At 36.6% G+C, this 24,192-nt stretch overlaps 1 protein-coding gene across 13 annotated transcripts in view; it reads left to right on the forward strand.

The window, feature by feature from the left end:
* The window catches only part of LOC129709885 (protein 4.1-like), a 99,210-nt gene extending 75,308 nt beyond the window's left edge, over positions 1-23,902 (forward strand). For 6 of the 13 annotated variants that reach the window (XM_055656539.1, XM_055656540.1, XM_055656538.1 and 3 more), the window contains 6 exons: positions 17,134-17,547; positions 19,004-19,129; positions 20,748-20,849; positions 21,127-21,207; positions 22,517-22,622; positions 23,608-23,901. In XM_055656539.1, the coding sequence (XP_055512514.1) occupies positions 17,134-17,547; positions 19,004-19,129; positions 20,748-20,849; positions 21,127-21,207; positions 22,517-22,615 (822 nt within the window). In that variant the 3' untranslated portion in view covers positions 22,616-22,622; positions 23,608-23,901. Of the gene's footprint in view, positions 1-15,785; positions 15,948-17,133; positions 17,548-19,003; positions 19,130-20,747; positions 20,850-21,126; positions 21,208-22,516; positions 22,623-23,607 lie in introns of all 13 variants that reach the window. The other 7 variants (XM_055656547.1, XM_055656548.1, XM_055656550.1 and 4 more) reach the window with 4 other exon arrangements.
* Positions 23,903-24,192: the final 290 nt, after the last annotated feature.

Genomic DNA, 24,192 nt, shown 5'->3' on the forward strand with positions numbered 1-24,192 from the left:
TGTATTTCCAAGTTATTTTAAATCGAACTTTGAATTCCAAGAAATGTTCAAATCTCAGTGCGTGTAAGTCAGCTTACATTGCATATCTTGTTTTTTAACCTCTCGAGTGAGGGGCCTGCAGTAACAAATGATCTTGTTAAATTGATTCAGATGGGATTAAGATATTACATCAGTGATTAATTAGAACTGAGTGGTGCTTGAAAGAATGGATGGTAATAAAAATCGAGGTCCTTGTACAATCTTGTTGAACGTTTAACCTTTTAAGATATTCTTTTGTGTAGCTTGTTCCACATTTACCCCCGTAATATTTACAATGTTTGAAATCTTATCCTTTACCAGTTTGAAATGTGCTTTTAATTCGTATGTATCTGCTCAGAAATTGGATTGGTTATTGTTTTATTTTGGCACAGTGTGATCCAAAGCAAGAGTAAATCATGTTAGTGATCGTTTTCAGGTTAAAATTCTGTCAATTCTTAAATCGATGTGGGCACTTCCAGTAGCACAATCAATGTTTTCCATTATCAGACGTGCACCAATGATGTGCAGCATATGTTTTAACTGCTTGGAAGTCCCAGATCCAGAAAACAGCCATCATTGAATTATCACTGGGGGAAAAGAAAATGCAGAGCACAATGTGTTGCGTTCTTCATTTATTTGCCATTTAAAGAGTCACCCTGCTGACATCAGGACAATTTGCAAGGCAACTCCAATACTTGCTGGAGGCAGTCCAAGGTGCTCCTCTGTGTTCGCATAAAGAGATTGTTGGAAAAGGTAACTCGTGAGAAAATTTACATCTATGATCATCCTGTTTGCAGGCAACACAAGGATCAGACTAGCTGTGGCAGACAATGTAGGAACCCAACTGACTCTCAGTGAGGGGGTATAAAAATGCAGAATGGTTAAGACGCGTCTTCTGTGCAGCCTCCCTCTTTCCCCTCGGTATCTTGTGTGCCAGTCATGCTTGGTTGTCTGGGGATAGTGCCTTTACTGCTGCTGATATTTTCTGAGAGTTTGCAAGGCAAAGTGTTAACTAACGTTACTCCTTTATGGACCCACTAGTCACAATTGAATGTATTCTGAATCAGAAACCAGGCCCACGCAGTTACGTGCTTGTTCTTAACACATTTTCCATTCTCTTTGTGGGAGGACCTGATTTGGAACTAGAACTTCATGCAGTGATCTTTCGCCAAGAGTGTTTTCCTTTAATCATTTGAAAGCCTAATCCGATAAAATGTTTTGAAAAGGCTTGCCTGCTTAGAAACCAACCCAAAAAAGATCCTGTAACTTTTGCTGCCATCATCATTATTCAGGAAATCCCATAGTAACTAATCTCTTATTTCCTGAGTATGGCTTCTTTCACTTTGGCTGCAGTTGAAAATTAACTAGATTTGTTCATCTCAGGAATTGCTTTTTGAGTGAAAATCGCCGCAAGATAAAAAGGAGCAATAACAGAGCATTATTAATTAGGTTGAATTTATTTTGTAACTTATTCAATTAATACGTTGTTTAAAATATGTACAACCATTGTAAGCTGTGAGGTAGACATTTCGTAACTATCTAAATTACAAAATTCATGCCAAAATAACAATTGGTGTGATGTAATTATTTTCTGATTTAAGATCATTGACCACATAATACATAGACATAGAAACATAGAAAATAGGTGCAGGAGTAGGCCATTCGGCCCTTCGAGCCTGCACCGCCATTCAATATGATCCTGGCTGATCATCCAATTCTGTATCCTGTACCTGCCTTCTCTCCATATCCCCTGATTCCTTTAGCCACAAGGGCCACATGTAACTCCCTCTTAAATATAGCCAATGAACTGGCCTCAATTACATTCTGTGGCAGAGAATTCCAGAGATTCACCCGTAATATTTACTATGTGTAAAAAATGTTTTTCTCATCTCAGTCCTAAAAGATTTCCCCTTTATCCTTAAACTGTGACCCCTTGTTCTGGACTTCCCCAACATCGGGAACAATCTTCCTGCATCTAGCCTGTCCAACCCCTTAAGAATTTTGTAAGAATTTAAGAACATGCGGAACAGTGGTGCAGGTAATAGAGTTACTACTTCGCAGCTCCACCTCTGGTGCCTCTACCATTTGCATTTTCCCTCCTTGATTTCCTTAGTGTGTTATATTTTCTTAGCGCATTCCAAAGACGTGCAGGTTGTTCGGTCACTATAAATTGTACTTTAGTAAATTAATCTGGGGTGGGTGAGGGCAGTTGATGGGAACGTGGATGTTTCCATGCTGTATAACTGACATTTGATGTAGATAAGGACATAAATATTAGGAGCTTTCAGCCATTTGATCCTGCTCTACAGTTCATTAAGATCATGGCTGCATTGTGCCCATGTCCTTTGATTACTTAATATCCATAAATAACACTTTTAAATGAAAGTAATGGCTGAATCTCTGCAACCATCCCAAATGGACAATTCAAAAAAAAATCACCATCTTCTGAGTGAATAAACTCCTTCTCATCTCAGTCCTGGTTAACCCACCCATAATTGTGAGATTGTGACCCTTGGTTCTAGATTCCACTACCGTGGGGAAAGATCTAGCCTGTTGTGCCCTATAAGAATTCCAATTTTAAAAGGTCACAACTTAATAGACTGGGCATCATGGGCCAATTCATCATTGCTAGAACTGGAGTAGTGTACCTAGTAATCCAGGTTTAGTTTTACTCGTTTTCTATATGTTTGCAGTGATACCACTGTAATCCTATACTCAAAGCCATTTAGTAAAAAAGGGTCATATGCCATTTGCTTTCCTAATTGTATGCCTCATCTACATGTTGGCATTTCATGACTTGTGTTCTCAACTCTTTTCTGAACATCAACATCTGTCATTCAGTCACCTTTTTTGGTTTTGTATAAGTAACGTGAATTACCTAAAAATAAATTCCACGTTGTTTTTAATCAGCTATGCTCTCATTCAACCCGTCTATAATCCTGCACCTATATTTGTACCATCATCTAGTTTGGAGTTATGATGTTTGGTTCCCTGCAGAAAGCCACTGATCACACCCTGCCAACCTGTTAAAGGCCAATTGATTCCCATTCTTTGCTTCCTGTGCATTAACCAATCTCATTCATTAATGTTACATTACTCCCAATTCCATCTGCTTGTAGTCCAACTTTCTCTGGACCATCTTAAAAGCCAACCAAAAATCTAAGTATATTATTCCCATATTATTCGACATCATCCCCCTTAGATTAACCAGTAGATTAGCCACAAATGATTTTCCTATCATAAATCAATTTTGACTCTTCTCAATCTTGCTCTTCTTTCTCAGTGTTCTATTATTACTGGCTTCATTTTGATTCCAGTTTTCCAACAACTGACATTTAGGCTAACTGGTCATTAGTTCCCAGTTTTTCTCTCCTTCCTCAACTAGTGTAGTCGCATTTGCTGCTCTCCAATCCATGGGGGCCCTTCCAGAACCTGTAGAATTTTGAATGATGATAGCCAATGCATCGGAAAACTCTATAGTTATGGTTTTCAAAACCATGGAATATAGATCATCCTTGTGGCTTCTCGGCTTTCATTTACCATCAACTTCTCTAGTACTTTTGTTTTAACTAATGGCAATTTGAATCAGTCCCTTGATTCTTTCTAACAATTAGGTTTGCATATGCTGTGAAGGCAGAAACTGTTTGTTTCACATTATAAGTTCTCTCTGTTAGGAACACACATTTTTACTTTCTAGCCTTTTCGGTTTTGCATAGCTACTGAAGTTCTTGCTGTCAGTTTAGATGTTTCTCAGTAGTTTACATTATCTACCTTATCAGTTTACTGGCCAACCTTTGAGTTCTAAAATGCTTCCAATCTCTAGGCCTACTGCTATTCCTGGCAAATGTACAAGCCCTTTCCTGCGACAATACTATCTTTAATTTCTCCTGTTGGCCACAGACATTTCCTGTTGGGGTTTTGTGCATTGAAAGAATATCTGGATTTGCCAAAAAAAAATTAAATGCTCTCAATTATCTGTCTCCTGCTTTTTTTTTTTAAGGAACTTTCCAAACAACCTCAATCACAATGCTGCTTATAACTTGGTAGTTTCCTCTGTTAGATTTAAGAAACTAATCTTGGATTTGTCTTTTAATTGGGTGTATGATAAGTAACCCATCTCTTTGTTGCTGCTAAAGCAAAAGTACATGTGGTAATTGTATCTTATAGTATCTAAAACTAATAACTTTATCCACGTACAGGCCATGGTAATTTCAGGATTGCATCCTGAAAAGAAGCTTGGTGGGCCAGAGGTAAAGTGGTTACAATTGTCCTATGAATGCTGATATTTTATTTGCTCAAGCAGATCCCATCAGCGCTGAGTTCTATTTTAGTTGCTAGACAAGAGACATCGGTTTTTCTATTCTTGCAGTTCCAAAAACTAACTCTGAAGATTTCCCAATGCTACAGCTTTATGAATGCCTATTAAACAGTGCATGGCTGGTTAAAGGTTGCATGAAGTAATGACCATACTTTTTCCAAAATAAAAGCTACCAAAATGCAAGTGAATGCAAGTGTTTATAATATTTTACATTTTATTCTTGTTTTTCCTTTCCTCCTTTTTTTTCTAAAATGTCACTCTTGCTATCATTTTTTTTTTTTCAATTTTGAAGATCAAATTTAAATATCCACCTAGGAAAATCCCCGAAACCCAAGTCTTCACCACATTCTTTTGATATTTTTCCCTCATTTGCCACCTTTGTTCTATTTTCTCTTTGCACACCTTTTCTTTAAATTTCATACTTACTTTCCCATCTTGCATTTGTTCAATTCTTTTCTTTCTCTTGGTCTCCTGTCATAAAAGCAGACAAAGAAAATGCCTCTGTTAGTACAGGAAGAAGATGAGGTAAAAGAAGAGCAGGAAACCACAGGGACTGCGCTTGCACAAGAAAGCAATGAAGACACTTCTCAAAAGGTTTCCATTCAGATGCCTGATGACAAAAGTAAAACAAAACCTTGTCACCCCTATTCAATTGCACTTCATCGCCCTGGTGTTTCCTTCATAATGTCACTCCTAATAATATTTATGATGGCAGTCTGGTGGCTTATCTTTATATGACCAAGAAATGGTGCTGTAGCTGAAACCTTTCAAAACTTGTTCTTTTTTGAGCTGTACTTTTTAAAAATTCTACATTGTTCTGAAATTCCTCTCTTTTTAACAAAATCCTTGTCCAAATTGTTTTTCTTGTTTGTCATTTACTAAACTGTACTGACATGTTTATTTCTGTTACGCTGAATTGAATGAAATCATCAATGTTCTCCTCTCTTTCCTGTGAAGATATCTATTTATGTTTGTGCTATGGGATGCCATGTCATTTGTAACCAGTTTCAATACAACATTAATGAAGATGTTGCCATTTACATTTCACACTTTAAATCCCTTTCAAAGGTGGATTTAACCAAACTCTTGTTACTGAAGTAAAATAATTTGAAAGGTGGCACTCACATTTTCTGTATTTCTTTAAGAAATACAGCCAATTTTGAATGTTTTTCTTTGATCTGGTTTTGAAATTGACACTTATCTACTGGTGCTATGCTGTGAACCAATGATTGTATATTAAAAATGTCTATAGCAAAGTATAATATTTAGCATTAATGGCAGAAAGATACTACTTTCAGCTTCAGTTAATTAAGGACAGGTGAACTGCAAAAATATTCTAACATCTCTATCTAGAATGTTGTATTTAAGGACAGAATAGTTGATAAATTACTATATTAGTATTTGCAGCACATCAATATTTCAAAAATACTACAGTTTCCATTAGGAATAAAGATAGTATTAAGACATATTCAAATTTAAAACAAAATTTTAATTGCAAGAGTTTACATTTAATTGTGAGTGGATAGCCAAGTGCACTAAGACAGATACAGTAAGAGTATTATTCAGTCAGGTGTAAATTTTCTTATAATTTTAAGTAAAGGAGTTCACGATTAAAGCAGTTTAATTTTGTTATAAAGTTTGCTGTGCATTTCGTGGTAAACCCAAGAAAATGTAATGAGACCTCAGTTGCCATTTTAGATTGATGAATCGCCAGGGCCTATTTTTTTCTTTTTCTGGCATACCTCAAGTTTGTACTCTAGGCAGAAGAAATCAGTCTAAAACTCTTTGTGTGTATATCATGTGTGGCAAGTTTGTTTCAGGTATATAATATGTACACAAAGACCAGTAGTCACGTGCAATGATTAAACAGCGTGCAAGACCCATGGTGTATATCTAATATAGCCATTGCCTTGATCTTCATATGATCATTGTTATTAGGCATAAGTATTATTGTGAGAGGAGCTTTGTGTGTATGGACGAGACTACCTGCATACGGCCTGTGTAAGTTGCCTCTTGAGATGCAGAAAATGTCTAAGCTAGGATGTTGTTTCTGCCTGCAAGTATAAAGCTATGATACATGCACCATGATATCAGCAATTTGATGCTTTTGTGAATTAGCATAACATGGGTAATGGCATGCCTGAGGAATTCAAGGCTATATTTATGTTCATTTATCCAAACGATTTAGCCTTGGTATGAAAGGAGTGAGATCAGTGTTTGCTACTATCAAGGTCAAGTGCATAACAAGTCCTGAATAAAATGAAAAGGAGACTGATCTTTTACCCGTTATCAGAGTTTTTTGGACAAAATCTGAATTAATATGTAGGCTTATATAATGTTGAAATTATTACAAATGAAAGAATAGAACTATCGGGAATCTAGATAGATTTTAAAAAGCAAGAAGGGCCAGAAAAAATGGTGAATAGAATTTTGTTTAATGTATGGGCAATTAATTTTCTATTAATAGAAAAAAAATGTGCCTTGGTTGCATTCATCAGCACTTCTAGGAATTTCAAAATATATTAGAACCATGTTCTGTAAGAGTTCAGGAAAACAATGCCAGAAATTAGAAATCATAGTTTTGAGGGAAAAGATTAAATTGATTTGTTTTTTTCATCTGAAAAAATTAAGTTAAAATTAAATCTTAAGTTATACAAAGTTATTATTTCTATTTTGTTGGAAAAATTGGTAAGGGGTGAATATAGTATCAAGATTAAAGTTGGGAGGTTGTTAAAAGAATATATGTCCAACTGGAATCTTGTTTCAGCAAAAGATTTTTCCTTTGTAAAATGTAGGAGGATTTTGTGCAAAGTAGGCAATAGATTAAAGGTATGTAATTGAGGAACTTGGAGCTGTACAACTTAGAAAAATACCTGCTGAATCTCTTAAACTCAGTTCAGTTTCATTTATTGTCAAATGTACCGAGGTACAGTGAAAAGCCTTTGTGTGTGAACTAGTCAGCGGAAAGACAATGCGTGATTACAATCGAGCCATTCACAGTGTGCAGATACATGATAAGGCAGAACGTTTTGTGCAAGATAAAGTCAGCAACGTCCAATCAAAGATAGTCCGAGCGGCAGATAGTAGTTTAGGATTGCTCTCTAGTTTTGGTAGGATGGTTCAGTTTCCTGATAACAGCTGGAAAGAAACTGTCCCTGAACCTGGAGGTGTGCATTTTCACACTTCTATATATTTTTCCTCATGGGAGAAGAGGGAGTGGCCAGGGTGCGACTCGTCGTTGCCAAGGCAGCGTGAGGTGTAAATGGAGTCAAATGGAAGGGAGGTTAGTTTGTGTGATGGTCTGGGCAGCATCCACAATTTGCTGATATTTCTTGTGGTCGTGGATGGAGTTGTTCCCAAACCAAGCTGCGATGTTTCCCGATAAATTGTAAATTCTACCAGTCAATCAATAGCTTGCATTTTCCTCCTCTAAGTAATACAAAGTGAAATTCCAGGAAAAGGGCTGCAAATTTGTAATAGGATTATTCCAAAAGTATTTAGTGATAATGTAAATGCCTAATGGTTCGTATGAAATCTGTTTGGCTCTTATAGAATGTCAAGTGTATTGTCATCTTGTTTATTCACTTTTTAGGATCTGTGCACGGTAACCACATTTGATTTTTTTTTTTTTTTCTATTGCAAATCTCAAATTGTGGAATTCAGAGGCAAATAAATAAATGATGGGTCTTTGTCCCAAACATTATGGAGGGCACTGTCCCTCATATTTTTTCCTTAACTTTGTCTGCATCAGTTAAAATGATATATATAGTTAAATAAGTGTTGCAGAACACAACCAGATCACAAATTGGACATAATGATAAAACTAAAAGATAAGACGTAATAAATTAAACAAAAGGCCTGTCCGTTAAAAATCCAACATGCTCGAGTTCCTCTATTCCTTTGCAATGATAAACTGCCCATATTATTTCAGCAGCATCACAGAATTCTTAGAAATGGAGAGAAAACAAATCTCCCCTTCCAATACACAGTTCAATTACATCCTGCCATGATAATTTTTCACTTGGATCCATGCTTAAACTTTTTCTTGGATGAGATGGGAGAGAAACCTAAACAGAGGGGTTAATTATTTATAAAACCCACAACCGTCAACAAAACATACGAGTGCAGTAAGCCAGTATAACATTTCTTCTAATAAGTAAAATGAAGCTAAGAAAGGAAATAATCTATAATTGTGGCAATATTCCTACAGCAATATTGTAGTGAAGTAGCACTAGTTTATGTACTTCAGCCTTTTAATTGAAGTCACAGAAGTTGCTCTTCCTGCTAAGCACCTACGTCGATCAAAAGTGAAGATACCATTTTACTCCGTAGCAGCAGTAACTGCAAATATTATGGTACTTGATTTTGGAAATATCTTGTGCAAGATGATGGATTAGAATTTGTTACTTGAAACTAAAAGGTTGATATTAATATAGCTTACATAAATAGCATCTGTAAGAAGAGGCACAAATTTGGGATAGCTTTGTCTTCAAATGGCGAACTGATGTGCCAAAGGTAAATGTATGTAGCATCTAAACAAATAGCATGTAAATAATATGTAAGACTGAGTAAGTTATCTTAAAAGAACCCAGCTGATAAGTTCACATCAGCAGTCATTGAAGTTTGGTCAGATTATTGGAAGTCCCAAGTCAGAATTGGGTGTGCAATGTTCAGGATGGAAACTGGAAGCTCTCTGATGATACTCGTCTGCAGAAAAGTTATTCAAATAAAGGTGTTCCTTTGGACTTTCACGTTGATGAGCAGGTGCTTCACAGTTGCATCTCAGGTGGCTGTGAAATACAGATTGCAAATAGAATTGTTGTGAGTGTGGTGGTGTAAAACAGGCAGCTGTGTATAAATATTTTTAGCTGTTGTAACGTACAGGGGAAGGTTTTTGCACTGGGGTGGGGGAGAGCAATTGGTTTGTGGGGAAAATTATATTAGGAGGCAATCGTGAACTGTAAAAGCAACTTTTGGAAACAAATTGTAACTAAACCAGATACTTCAATTGTCAATCTGAAAGAAAATCAAAGGTTCAATCTAAAGTTTAGTTTAATAATTTATTTTTATACACATAGTTTGAACTTTAACTGAGTATCGTCAGATAGTGTAGATAGCATGTGTTCCTTTAATGAGTTGTAGTGCTTCCTCAAAGTTTGAGAGAGTTCTGAGTCTAGCTGACAGCATTGTAAAATGATAGGACATTAAAAACTTCCAATTTTTTTTAATGAAGTTATCTTCATTGTAAATTAGATTGATTTAAAAATTCCATTTGGTATAACTTGTTGTTTTTGCTTACCTGATGAAATCAAATGATAAATACAGAGTAACTGTAAATTGTACTGAGGCGATGATCTAGATGTGAATAATTGAGGTTACCACAGTGGAATTCTTCCCTCAAGTAGTTCCTGTAAACAACTTTCCAGAATCTATCAAATTGATTTAAATCATTGGCAGTACATATTATCTCTCAGAACAAGAACTAAATATAATGAACCCTTGCAGTAGAACTTTGTATATTCCTGAATCTCTCTTGTACATGTGTAAGGAAAATAAACACGTTGTTAAAACTAGATCTGCCGACTTATTGTTTTATTTTGAACTGTGCTAATAGATCAGCACTTTGCTTTCAAATTGTTGCATGTTAACCATAATGCATTACAGAAATGTATTAAAATTGGCAAACCAATATATTGAGAGAATAATGTAAATACTTTAACGAATTGTGTGATTCAAATGACCTCAACCGTCAGAAAATCTACAGATTTCCTCGGATTATGTGTTGTGTAATCACTATAATTTAGAAGGACATGATGAGATAGAGTTGGTATTTTATTTTGCAAATGGAAGTTTAGTCAATTTTATGCTTTTATTTTAAGACTAATCCAAAAATTGGTTGCAAGGAAATTGAATAGAAAGTATAGTGTAATATTAGATGTTTGGACTTTGATTAGTGTAATATTAGATGATTGGACTTTGATTATTAAAAAATCAACAAGGGATTTGGACTTAATATAAACTACCAGTGAATTGTGAAGTTTGAATACGTCAAATATTTTCTAATTTTAATGAATATTCTATTTATTGTGTTAATTTGCCTTATTATGTTCGGGTGTTTTGTGGTTAGTTGAGGATTGTACATTCGGCAAGCATCTGCACATTAGTTAAGATGATTGCAATTTGATATTGAGTTACTCAAACCTTGTTCTTTAAACTGAAGGGTGCGATGATATGAATGCTTTAATGAAAAGAGATGCAGAGTATTTGTGTATAGCCCTGTATCCGAAGATGGTCTACACTTAAAATAAATAATTATGTTGGATTAAAGAAATTTGAGGTGCACAGAAAATATGGTAGTAAGCCTTCCTGATTACAATTTTATTAATTTTAACTTGTACACAACCAGATTGGCAAAGCAACGTAAAGTTGGTAATAGCTGCAGTGTAGGCAATGGAGGGAAGTACATGCAACGGAGGACACAGAAGGCTGCAGTTCACATTTTGAATGTGAAAGAGCTTTTTCTTTGTGTTGTTGGCCAATGATTTATTATTTTAAAGGCACTGTAAACTGCAGATGCCGGAATCTTGAGCAAACAAAAAAAATGTGCTGGAGGAACACAGTGGGTCAGGCAGCATATGTGGAGGGAAATGGACAGACATTTTGTGTCGGTACCCTCCTTCAGTCTGAAACATCGTCTGTCTGTTGTCGTCCATAGATGCTGCCTGTGCAGCATCTGTGTTTGTTAAGCACTTTTTCTTTAAACCATTACTTTGTTTAGTAGTTCCTAGTGTAAAATGAATGCTTATTCATGATATAAAAATCAAAAAAGTGACTTTGGAGATTGAAAGCTAGGTTTTAGAAAAAGGGGATTAGTGTAGTGAAAGTCTGAAGAAGGGTCTCGACCCGAAAAGTCACCCATTCTTTCTCTCCGGAGATGCTGCCTGGCCTGCTGAGTTACTGCAGCATTTTGTGTCTATCTTTAATATAGTGAAAGACCTATATTAAATGAGATTTAATAATTTAATTAAAAATGGCACACTAAACAAATTGTGTTTTTGTTTACATGTGTATGCTTGTTCATTCCTGATTACGATTTTGCGTTTTACTGTACTTGTTCCCCTGGAATGGTGCACATACAGTAGTTAACTTGAATCTTTAAGCTCTGAATAATGTGATCACATTCTCTAATGAAGAATTTGTTAATGCCAATTATCAAAGCCAAATTAGTTTTGAGAGTATTTATTTTGAATATTCTTTGTGTTGCTAATAATGTCAAGCCAACTTTTGCAATAGCCAGTTTAGTTCCATAGAAATTGGTTGCCATGGATATGAACCTTAGATCTGCCAAAGTCCGCTGCAGCATTAAAATCTAAAATATGGATTGTTGTTTTGATTATTTTAACTTTTAATTTTGGTCAAGTTTGCCAACATTAAATGCATTAAATATTGATGTTGCTCTTATAATAATACTTTGGAAGACTTTACATTAAACTTTGGCCCATTTACAACGAGACATACTGTCAAGTTTCAGAGCATTTGTGTATAATGTAAAACAAGTTCTATAATGTGTGAGCATGATTAAAAGCTTTTCTCATACAATCCTTATTTACTTTGCATTAGGAGGCATTGAATACAACTTTTTTGCACTCAGCTGCAACGTGTTAAATTATTTACTATCTTTCTTGCAATAAAATGTTGCTGATATTTTGATCCTGGTTGTGCTAAAAAGGCTCTGCTGCCAAACATCATTCTGGTACAAAAACTAATGCAAAATTATGATCTGCTATCTTATGTTAGCCATATTTGCTTGTACTTCAAATTTGCTTGTTACTGTAAAGGATAAGCTCAAAATAGTTTATCTTAAAAATTGTTCATGAAGTAGGATTTATCCCTGCTCCTAATTAAAACCTTATTTAAACTTAGGAACATTTCATGAATAAACTTAACAGTTTCATTCTGAAATGTCCTTAGTGTCTAAAAGTATTTTACAATATAACAGTACCTGGACCATCTACAATGATCATTTTGGAAGTGAAATTGAATTTGGTTCCCTGGACCCCTGATTTCACATGATCAATGTTGACCATTTCAGATGATTTCTCCTCTCCTGGAATTATACCCACTATTACGAAAAAATACCCTCTGTGTGTTATATAAAATGATTGACATAGTCGCAAAGTGATTTGTTTATGTATGGGGTTGGAGACTGCTTTAGTCTACAAATCAGGTCTGTAATTCATATTGCGTATTTATTGTTCAGTATATAACATTTATTATTAACATTTATTAAAATCACATGATTATGGAATTGACGAGGTAGAAATCTGCTGTCTCCCCTTGCTCCTGTGATATAGTAATGTGTGCATTGTTCTGCACATTAGAAGTTGATGGTCAGTGAATTTTGGAACCCCAGTGCTTGAGAGCATTGGTTTTGTAGCTTCTGCAAATGGCGCTCATATTTTGTGACACTAATGGTGATTCAGACTGAAGAGGTGCAACATTCTTGCCGTGACTTTTAATAATTAAAACATTGAAGAGAAAGAAGGAGGTTGTTTGTGTTGTATAAGGAATGTCCAGATTGCATTGCTAATGTGAATGGCGTCTTGTTGATTAAGTTAATTGTCTTTGTGGTTGGTCTTCCTTTTTTGGACAAAAGGTGAGTTTCATCACCATTCTACTTAATGATATCTAATTAAGCACTTCAGTCATTCCTACTCTGTACATTCACTGTGTTGCACAACCAACAGGTGAAACTACAATAGTTACTGGTGAGTGAATCGTAATACTATGCGCAACGCAGTTTACTTTTTATTTTGATGGCTTTCCCCGACACATTGCTTATTTGTATCTGTTATAGCCAATGATTCGTGTTTGCTTGGAATGGAGTTGATGAACAATATCCTTGTCTTGACCTACTTAGGCAGCTCTTCTACATTGTTTAAATTTTACTTATTCATTAACTTGTGGAAAACTATATGGCAAAGTTTTCGTTGGCAGCGTGAACTTCTATGCAAATGCATTTTACTGAATTTTTAATGGTAGATTAGATTGCGGTTCACTATCATTTTAAAATTTAGTTTGGGATTTGGCAATATTATGTTAGCAGTACAATTTAAAGTAACTGTGGTCTGGAGCAGTTACTCGAGGGCATCAGATAACCTCTGTTTCCTTTCACCATCAGATTTTAGTGGGGCTAGAAATAGCACGTAGTTACTTTAGCAAAACTGCAGTCTACGTAGGTCAAGGAAGAGCCTCTAATTTGCTTTGGTACAATTTATTTTCCTTTCCCACTGAATTTAAACAAAATGACAAAGTAATGTCATGCGGCATCACCTTTTGCTTGTTTTCTGCTGACCAAATAGCTGGTGCACACGCTAATCTTATTTTGAGGCCTTTACTTTGGTTGAAGCATTTATAATTGTTTACAAGATCGACGAAGAACTTATTCCAAGAGGGGTTAAAATACTTGTGAAAAATGGAGAGTGTCCATCTGAATGATGAATTCATGGAACATTATGGCTCTTTGGTAATACTTTGGAAGACTTTTACATTAAACATTGGCCCAAAACCCACTGTCCAAGTTCTGAGCATCTGTGTATAATGTAAAACAAGTTTATTTTCCAGGCCAAAATAATGTCATAATGTCATAATCACTTTCCTTGACCTGTTGGATGAGAGATTTTGTACAGCTGGTCTGAGCAGATGCAACCCTTTTAAATTATATCTAAGACACAGCACTATATTGGGAACAAGAAAGGCCTAGGTGAACGCGAGGCAAAAAAATAATTGCTGTAAGCTGTTATACACACATTTTTAAAAGTAGGAAATGAATAATTTTTAAAATTCACAAACTATCTTTTACCCTCTGTTAATAGTATAATATTGTGAAATCTACTATTTAAGGTATTTTATTCATCAAATATTAGCTTTACAGTTATTTATATATTTTTTTTAAAAACTGAAACAAGTTAAAGGTTTCTGTGAGATGTGAGAAGCTTTTACTCTGGAACAGTGAATTTGAAACAGATGGAAATGCCCATCTGCTACTTGTTTTATTGGTCATTTTCCATTTTACTGTTGACTTAAACACTGCTGTTGAATCTATTATAACAGTATTGGAGAACCAATTAATCTCAGGTCATTGCAGGATAATATTTTTGATAAACCATTAAGGCTAATAATGCATTTTTGTCTTTTGGATGCCAAATATTCCACTTTTATTCATGGATGGTTCATAACTTTGTAATTGGTTCCTATCTTTTTATTTGAGATTAATTTGATGTCAAAACACACTCTGTTTTCTTAAAGAATACTTCACTTAACATTGATTACAATCAGGGTCCGATATCCTGAAATGAATAATCGTGATACCTAAAATTCATCTTATTTTATAGGTTAAGAACATCTATTATCTCTCGACTTTGTTTTTGTTCTCGTCCCTCACGATCATTCAAGATCTCATTTGAATAAGCCCCACACAATCTACCTCATAGTATTTGAAACTAACAGTAGCTATGTTAGGTTGCTACTTGTTATTTTGCAATTGCCTTCTTTATTGCCGTAAAGACGTACAGACCTACCTCATGGGTTTGAAAATTGACGATGAATTTTTGTGTTTGATATTTTGTTGCCTACAGTGTGATCAATGGAGTCATGACATATTCATCTTCCTGGTCTTTCAAAAATAGATTTGATGGGCACCCAAGTATTTTAAACCCTGTTAAGGTGTCTCTTTGCCCAGTTGATTACTTAATTATGCAGTTTATTTTATTTTCTGCAACAGGTTTGTAATTGGTTCATATTTCAGAGCATGCTGCTTGTCACATGGATGTACATAACAAGGCTGCAATATCCCTCTATCAGTAAATATCACTTCTGTATCTCTAATGTTTAAGATCAACAAAATTGTAACCACTTCAGACAAACTGATTTAAGAATAGGACCTTGGTAAATGGGTTAGTTCAGCAAATTAAATACTTAACATTCACACACCTTGTTAAGTCTGGAAATCTTGGGGGGGAAAAAGGGATAATGAAGTTTAAATATTTTGACAGGTTTATCCATCTGTTTTTGAATCTTATTTTTAAAGAATAGAGCTTTGGAGAAGGGTTAGATTAAAGGACTTCTAGGTAGCATGTTCTTAAATATCTATTAATTTGTTTAACGTTTCACAATTTGCGACTATAAATTAAGTATTGGTTTAAGCTAAAGACAATGCTCTGTATTAACAAAGTAGCATTCTGATTCCATTATCTGTTTTAAAACATTCCCTTATTGCATGAAGCAACTATGTCTTGCAAATGAAGGAAAGCAATTCGAACGCACGCCTTGTTTATGTTTTACTATCATTTTAATCCTTAAATTCAATCTTTGTCTGATGTCTAACTTACCTTATTACTCTCTCTTCTCTTTCTTTCCTTTTCTCTATTCTTTCCTATTAACTGTCTAGAAATTAATAGAAGGCCTATATGGACATTTGCGTGCCAATGAAAAGCCAGCAGTATTCCAGGCAACCTGCTTCTTTTATGCAACACCAGAAAAGACTGCCAGGGAAGGACAAGTGCAGACTCCAAATAAAACTGCTTTGCCTTCCTCTATTTTTCATGCTCAGGTGCTATATATATATATATGTTTTTTATTCTCAACTTACTTGTTCTACTTGTATTCATAAACACAATTTATTTTATAAGGGCATATGCTTTCACACTTTTTTTTAAAAGCTGGTCAATCTTTAAGCTAAAAAATGTAAATGAGATCTTCTCCCCTCTGCAAAATGTTCAAATCTAGGCTAGACTCCACTTTCCGCACCAACACAATGTGAAATAATATACAAGATTTATTTTCCTAAAGACCAAAATTAGTTCATGTTTATCAAATACAACTACCATTTAACCCAGAGATATGTTTTTAGCACGTGGACATCAAATTGCAGCATTCATGTTCTTGTTGCTTGCATTGGATTTTTGCCAATAATGTAGCTGAGGGTATGTTTCCTCTTTGGCCATGTGCCCACTAAGTTCTACCCACATAGCATAAATTTTCAAAAATGCAGTGACTTTTACAGTGCAAAACTGAGCAACTTTTTACTCCAGCAGTCCTTTATAAAATAGGGACATTTTAATGTGTTAATTCTTTTGATATTTACTGCGAGGTCTTGCACTTAATGCTGCTTTCAATTTACTTTTATTAGATTGAATCTTCACTCATGATTAGCACCAGAATCTGGACACAACTTGTGAAGATAAAATTGGGATGGAGGAGGGGTCTATCCAAACACGTTGATTGATAGCTTGATTTTTATGCCAATTGATATTAATTAGGTTTTATAAGTTGATGAAAGAAAATGTGCTATTATTTGTTGGAGGTATTTTTCCAATGAATGTTTCATCTGTGAAGGGTACTATTGATATTGGAACAAATTATGCCAAGACTGAAACCTCTTATAAGATATCACTGAGCCTTGCTATAATATTACTTACCCATAAAAATGCTATTATAGAACGGCATGGAGCGTATTTTCCCCTTTATAAATTAGATAAAATTGCTAATGTTTTTACGTTAATTATTCCTTAAATTTCATTAAATTAAAGGTTTTAGTGTTGCCTCATTATTGCAAAAGCACGGACAATATTTGAATCCAAATTGTAATCAGTCCTTCATTTACACAACATGAGTCTCCTCAGTGTAGCCAGAACATTTTTTTAAATGCAAGGTTGCCAACTTGATATTTAATTTCAACTACAACTCTGCTTAATAATAATTTTCTTTAGGCCTTACATTTGCCCGTTTTCTTATAGAATATGGATGACGACCTGAAATCAGAATTTGAAGAGCTGTCAGAGTGTGTAAAGATTGATCACAAGGCAGAAATAGAGGGACTGAAGCTTGAAAATGGCTTCAGCATGAGCCAAGTGACTGGCCCGTTGGAGTCTCCACTGAGACATGACTCTGACCCTTCCTTTCTGAGTAACAGCAAGGAGGAGGAAGAATTCTGCCTCCTTCAGAACAAGGAGCTGAAGTGGCAGAGCAGGGCAGATATAGGCCTGGACATGCAGCCTGAGGTTTCAGAGGAGATTGAAGCAAAGGCCCTCATGAGCTCTGCTTCTCCTCAACTAAACCACCATCTGCAGGAAGGTGAACAGAAAGAACGACCTTTAAAGATAAATGCCTTTCATTACAATGAACCTCCTCGGCTAATCCGCTGCTTTCAGGTAAAACTGAAATCAGGAAACCACTGGGTCTTTTCAACTTCCATCAAACGGATTTGCTTTCCACCATTAAAGCAAGACACTGCAGCATGTTGATTTAACGTTAACCTCCAAGTGAATCTGACTAATTTTAGCTACCTTCAAAATGCAATTTGCTTTCTATATCGATTTTACAGAAAGCAAAGGGTTTCTTGGTGTTTACTTGCTTCAGTGTTGATGGTTTCTGGACATGGGAGATGTCGGTAAAGTACTTGTCAATCCAATTTGAAAACTGCAACAAATATTGCCTTTTGCCTGATCTCTGTCCTCTCTAAACTCTGACCAGTTCTGATACTAATGTTGGCTTTTGCACGGTGATTTATTAATGGTGGTTATAAATGGTGGCAGTTATGATGATTAACACTTCATTTATCCAAGTAAAAGAGCTATCAAAGATTGATCCTCATCTCATGAATGTCAGTGGGCAGCAGTATCTGACACAACTGATTTGTAGGCCATGCATTTTTTTTCAATTTGTTCAAGTTTAACTGTACGGTATCATTGGCTTTGGCCAGAGTTGAACTATAAGAAGATTGTTCCCACAGGTTGTGCAATGTGGTGATTACACTGCATTGCCAGCAGTTAATGAATGAAAAACAAATTTGTGTTTTCATGTTTACCTTCAGTTTTATTTCCTCACGAACCTTGCTTGGACAGCTTAATACAACAGCTACTATTAAATTGCTCCTAAAAAAAACCCCCCCATAAATATTGAATGTCAAAAATATGCAGATGCTGGAAATCTGAAATGAAAACGATGTGCTGGAAACACTCACCAAATCGGCCAGCATACTGTGGAAACAGGCGGGGCTATTGGCCTGAGATGCTGGCTCTGTTTCTCTCTCCACCGAATGCTGCCTCACTTGCTGAGTGATCCCAGCAATTTCTGGTTTTATTAATATTGAACAATATAATTGATGCACCCTTTGGAATCTTATCACTTGGGTTTGTTAAATGTACTTATTCATGAATACTTACACATATCACTAGCATCTGATTTTTTTCTTTTTACATTTGGAGAGATAAGCGCTGACAGTTATTGATACCAATGGTGAAATTAAAGGCCTGTGTCAGAAATGCTCCTTTGACATGAATATTGCAGTTTGTGTTGGGGGATTGCTGTGTAAAGCCTGAACTGACTTCAATGGCAAAATAAAATGCAGGCTGCATTAATAAGTCAATTTGGATTCAATCACAGCATTAATTACTGCTGTTTTGTGTTACTGCTGGACAATCCCTAAGTTATTTTAGGTATGCAGTGAAAGACGATTTGGAAGAGCTCCCACTGTTGTGCTCTACAATACTGATGCAGCACTGATATTTGTTATGTCATTGGTAAAAGTTGCTTACTGTGGCCAGTTATATAATGTCCTTTGGGGAAAATTCAGCAAATCTGACTTTCTTTTTCCACTTGGAACAGCCGCCACTTGTGAAGACTCAAACTGTGACCATCCCTGACGTGCCACCCTCTGAAAATGAAATTGCTACCAATGAAGTTCCTGTTGTTCACACAGAAACAAAGACCATCACCTATGAAGCAGCACAGGTTTGCAATTATTCTGAGATTAATTTGTTTCGTCGCAGCTTGAGCATTCGATTAGAATTTTGTGGCACCTCTTGGGGAAGGCGTCACCACACAAAGCTTATTCAGTGAACAGGTTGAGCCTTACAACTTGGGGAAGCTCTCAGGTCTGATCTTGCCGTCTTTGCTATTTATTAATGTCAAGCAGCTGGTTTTAATGCCTCTGGGTTAAAGTGTTAAAATTTGGTCACAGTTCTGTTTGTCTTCACCAGTAAATTATCTGTATTGGATTGTGATTCTGTGGTCTTAAATTGAGGACTTTGTATTTTGGGGACATTGTGACCTCAAATACCTGCTACCAAGATGCAGGACAGAACGCCACAGGAGATCCTTCTTCCCTGTGGCTATCAAACTGTGCAACTCCTCCCCCTTCTGTCGTGGGATAGACTGAGACTTCCTTCTTTCCCCCCCCCCCCCCCCCCCCCCCCCCCCCCCCCCCAATCCCCTTCTTTCCCTGTGGCTACCCCCCCCCCCCCCCCCCCCCCCCCCCCCCCCCCTTTCACATCCCCCCCCCCATCTTTGCACATCCCCAATCCTTTCTACTCCTCACTTTAATTACCTGTCTCATGTATTTTTGTGTTTTCACGACTGTTGGCAGATCAATTTCCCTCCTGGGATAAATATCGTACCTGCTTGCATTACTCTTACCGGTATGGCATATAATAAGGGTGTGGGTAACTAGCAAATACCACGGATTGCAGGAGAGCAAGGGACATTTATTTTAATTTACCTCTGAATGTGCCATTCTGTAGGATTCAACTCCATGAAAGCCCCACATAGAATATTAAGAACTGTGACATGTTGCATTATGTACACCAACTTTTCAGTTCAACTGCCTGACATTTTATTGTGTGTTACTGGGCCTGTAAAGCTACAGCAAGACATAATTTCATTATTCCGTTGCTTGTACATATGACAATTAAACTGTCTTAACTTGATTCCCTTGACATTTTGAGGAGTAAAAGCTTTCCTCCCACAAAACTAATTAATTTGACATAGTATTGGAGACTTGTCACTGTTTAACTTTTAGTTATGTCACCTGTTCAATTTCTGTAATCTTAAATTGGTTTTTTGAGTGTTTTAGATGGGATCTGTTGGCTCTAGAATAACATTGTCTGCAAAGTCAGCTAATATAATGCACAATTGGCCAGCCACACATCTTTCACAATCCATAAACTTGAGTTTGTTCTTAATTCAGTTGCCAGTATCCTAACAAATGCCAAATCCTGTTTATTCTTCACTGCTATGCTTTCTGGCCTTCATATCCACCAGCCCCTCAGTATTACAATCCCCATCCTGGTTTTCAGATCCTTTTTATAGACAGCCCTCCCTCCACAGCTCTGCAATCCTTTCCAGTATTAAAACTTTGAGAACTTGGTGTTCTTCCAGTTGTGGCCTATGTGCCCGCTGTCTCCTATCGAGCAGAGGCAGCTAGGCGTTAAACATCTGGGCCCAAAGCTCTGAAATGTATTTCTTAAATCCCACTGCCTGCCTTCTTCTTGTGCTGGTTATAAATTGCCATTAAACTACTGAACACCCATTTTAATAAATCTCCATTCTGGTTTGTTGTAATTTGGTGCAGACAGGTGATTGTAATAGTGATGGTGAGCCTGGGGTATTGATGTCTGCTCAAACTATCACAGCTGAGACTGTGTCCACCACCACAACCACACAGATCACAAAGGTAAGGGTAACGTATCCAAATTCCAAAAGATTTCCATTGAATATTTTGCTGATTCAAAAATGTTGCATGTAACTTTTCTAATATAATACATTTATAAGATGAATGAATTTACAATGTGTAAAAAGATGCGCAGTGGTATTTGTCAATGTTGTTTCCCAGTCAGTTATAGGAAGTATTCGGTAATGACACCAGTGAGTGTGCACATCCCAGTTAGTTTGACATCGCTATATTCAATGCAGTAACATTTATAATGTGCTTTCATTTTTTTTTGTTCCAGACTATTAAAGGAGGAATTTCAGAAACCAGAATTGAGAAACGAATTGTAATCACAGGAGATGCAAATGTTGACCATGATCAGGTGAAAGCCCTTTTTTGTTCCCTGTGCCGTGAGTTGATAGATTATATTTATAAAACTATGTTTTGGATAAAGATATCAATCCTCGTATGAATGCAAATAGTATTTATCTCTCAATTAATAGTGGTAGTATTTCTCAATACACCTGGTACTGTCCGCGAGTGATTAGTTTCATAAATAACAAGGTACTTGGATAAACACCGAAGATAGACACAAAATGCTGGAGTAACTCAGAGGGACAGGCAGCATCTAGGGAAAGAAGGAATGGTTGGCGTTTCGGGTCGAGACCCTTTTTCAGACTGACTTAGATAATGTTATTAATTAGTTCCAGAGAATTTTATCACACTGAAATGATAAATTATTATCATATTTCTGGACAACATATGCTTTAGCCTGGTCTCTAGTTTTCCGATCGCAAGATTCTTATTGCAACCAGGTGTATGAAATTGTTTTTCCCCCCAGCTTTAAGGAGGTCATCCAAGTAAACACTCGGCTTCCTAGGTCCCAGAATTAGTCTCAGTCATGAGATTTCCTAGTATAGAATCATGATCCTTGTATCCTGTGGTGCAGGAGGCTGGAGCACAGTATGCTGCACCTGCGACAACCATCCTACCACTGAAGCCTGATTAGGATGCAATATATTGTCAGTGTATACCAAGATTGCTCCTTAGTACTTCATTTTTGTTATTCGACAAATATTTTGGTGGGTTAGCAATCTGCTCTTTTTAGGGAAATATTCCGTTGACACTCTGAAGAAATAGAAAATGACTGGATCAGAAAAAACTGATAGACTTGGCTTGTACTCGCTAGAATTTAGAAGATTGAGGGGGGGGGTCTTATAGAAACTTACAAAATTCTTAAGGGGTTGGACAGGCTAGATGCAGGAAGATTGTTCCCGATGTTGGGGAAGTCGAGAACAAGGGGTCACAGTTTAAGGATAAGGGGGAAATCTTTTAGGACGGAGATGAGAAAAACATTTTTCACACAGAGAGTGGTGAATCTGTGGAATTCTCTGCCACAGAAGGTAGTTGAGGCCAGTTCATTGGCTATATTTAGGAGGGAGTTAGATGGGGCCCTTGTGGCTAATGGGATCAGGGGGTATGGAGAGAAGGCAGGTATGGGATACTGAGTTGGATGATCAGCCAAGTTGGATGAGTGGTGGTGCAGGCTCGAAGGGCCGAATGGTCTACTCCACCTATTTTCTATGTTTCTAAAATGTAAACCATGTGTAATTAACATACTGAAGCATTCCAAGGAACATGTTTGATTAAATATTTGGAGATGTTTTTTTCACATTTGTGTACTTTGGCAGGCTTTGGCACAAGCCATCAAAGAAGCCAAAGAGCAACATCCGGATATGTCCGTGACCAAGGTGGTGGTGCATCAGGAAACAGAGGTGGAGAAGGAATAAAACCCAGGTAAAGCATTTAATCAGAGATTCCACTGCCTTTGGCATTGGGATTGTGAAAAAATGGCAACCGTATTTGCAAACATTATTAAATTAATGGATTTTCTGGCAAGATTACACGTTATGTGATGAATTGAAATCAATATCCCTCTAATTTTATGTGGGTGTAGTTTTGAGCTGATAATACAGTGTACTGCACTGTAGCAAAGATTATAAACTGCAGGTAGGTTTTGTTACAGATCAATCAATAATATTGAATAGCAAGCAGAAAATTGCCAATTCGGATCCAATCGATTACACAATACTGCCTCATTGCAGCGTCAAAAATTGTCCAATGGTACATCCTCATGTTAAGATAATTGTGTGCTCCGGTTTCCTCCCTTGCAACATTCCAAAGACCTATAGGTTTGTAGATTAATTGGCTTCAATAAAATTGTAAATTGTCCCTAGTGCTGTGGATCGCTGGTTGGCACGGACTCGGTAGAGCTGAGGAGCCTGTTTCCGCGCTGCATCTCTAAACTGAACTAAACCTATAAATAATTAACACAGTGCAATAATGCCTTGGATGTCTAGAATCGGAAGGTGCCATTTTGGATGTTGGCTATTATAATGCCACCTTTTCTGGCAGCTCGTTCCATACACCCTCCGAGTGGACCCTCCGAGTGGAAAAAGTTACTGTTCAGGTTCCTATTAAATCTTTCCCCTCTCAGCTTAAACCTATACTCTCTATTTCTTGATTCCCCTCCTTTGGGTAAAAGATTCTGTGTGTTCACCTGTTTCCCTCATGATCTTGTACACCTCTGGAAGATCACCCCACATTTAACTGTCTGCCACTTTTTGTGGGGAGGGGGGGGATTAAACTAAGATGATTTGTAGACAAACTGAATTGCAGTTACGGCAGATTGAAATCTTGGATTGCATTGGCAATAAAATGCCTATATTTAGTATTCCCTTTGGCATCAGGGTGATAATAACTTCCCCTTTTTGTTTTACAGCGGTAAAGAAAATACAGCGGGGAGCAGCTTTCCAAGTCCTGCTACTTGGCCGTTCATTAGAAGATTTTTATACCTCTTTTTAGGATCTGCTCACTGCCATTTGTGTTTGCTTTGCAGCCCTTCAATAATTACCAACTAGACAAAGAACCTATGACTAGAAGAGATATCTAAGCCAAGGAATAATCCTGGACTTTTTTTGTTTTTTATTATTACATGGAAACATCCTATTTGATACAGTTTTAGATCCATAGATTTTTACATATTTCAGAACCTAAAAACACAGATTGGTGGTGGGGGGGGGGAGGGGGGGGGGGGGGGTGCTTTGTATTTGGGGGAGTTGTGGGATCCCACAGCCTGTTTTAGTGCAGAAGATATCAGAATGAATTTTCAATGCATAGAAAGGGAAATTAAGTAATTTGGATAGGGTGGAGAAATAAAATCGCAGCACAGTTTTAATCATGAACCATTTTATACTGTGAATTAAAGGAGCTGTGAATAGTTGTGAACTTGGCATTTAATTTTTCAAATGTTTTAGCAAAGGGAGTCTTAATTTTTACTTATCAGGAGGAGCCTTCCACATTTTCC

Source organism: Leucoraja erinacea, chromosome 26 (genome assembly GCF_028641065.1).
Source record: "Leucoraja erinacea ecotype New England chromosome 26, Leri_hhj_1, whole genome shotgun sequence".
Taxonomy (NCBI): domain Eukaryota; kingdom Metazoa; phylum Chordata; class Chondrichthyes; order Rajiformes; family Rajidae; genus Leucoraja; species Leucoraja erinaceus.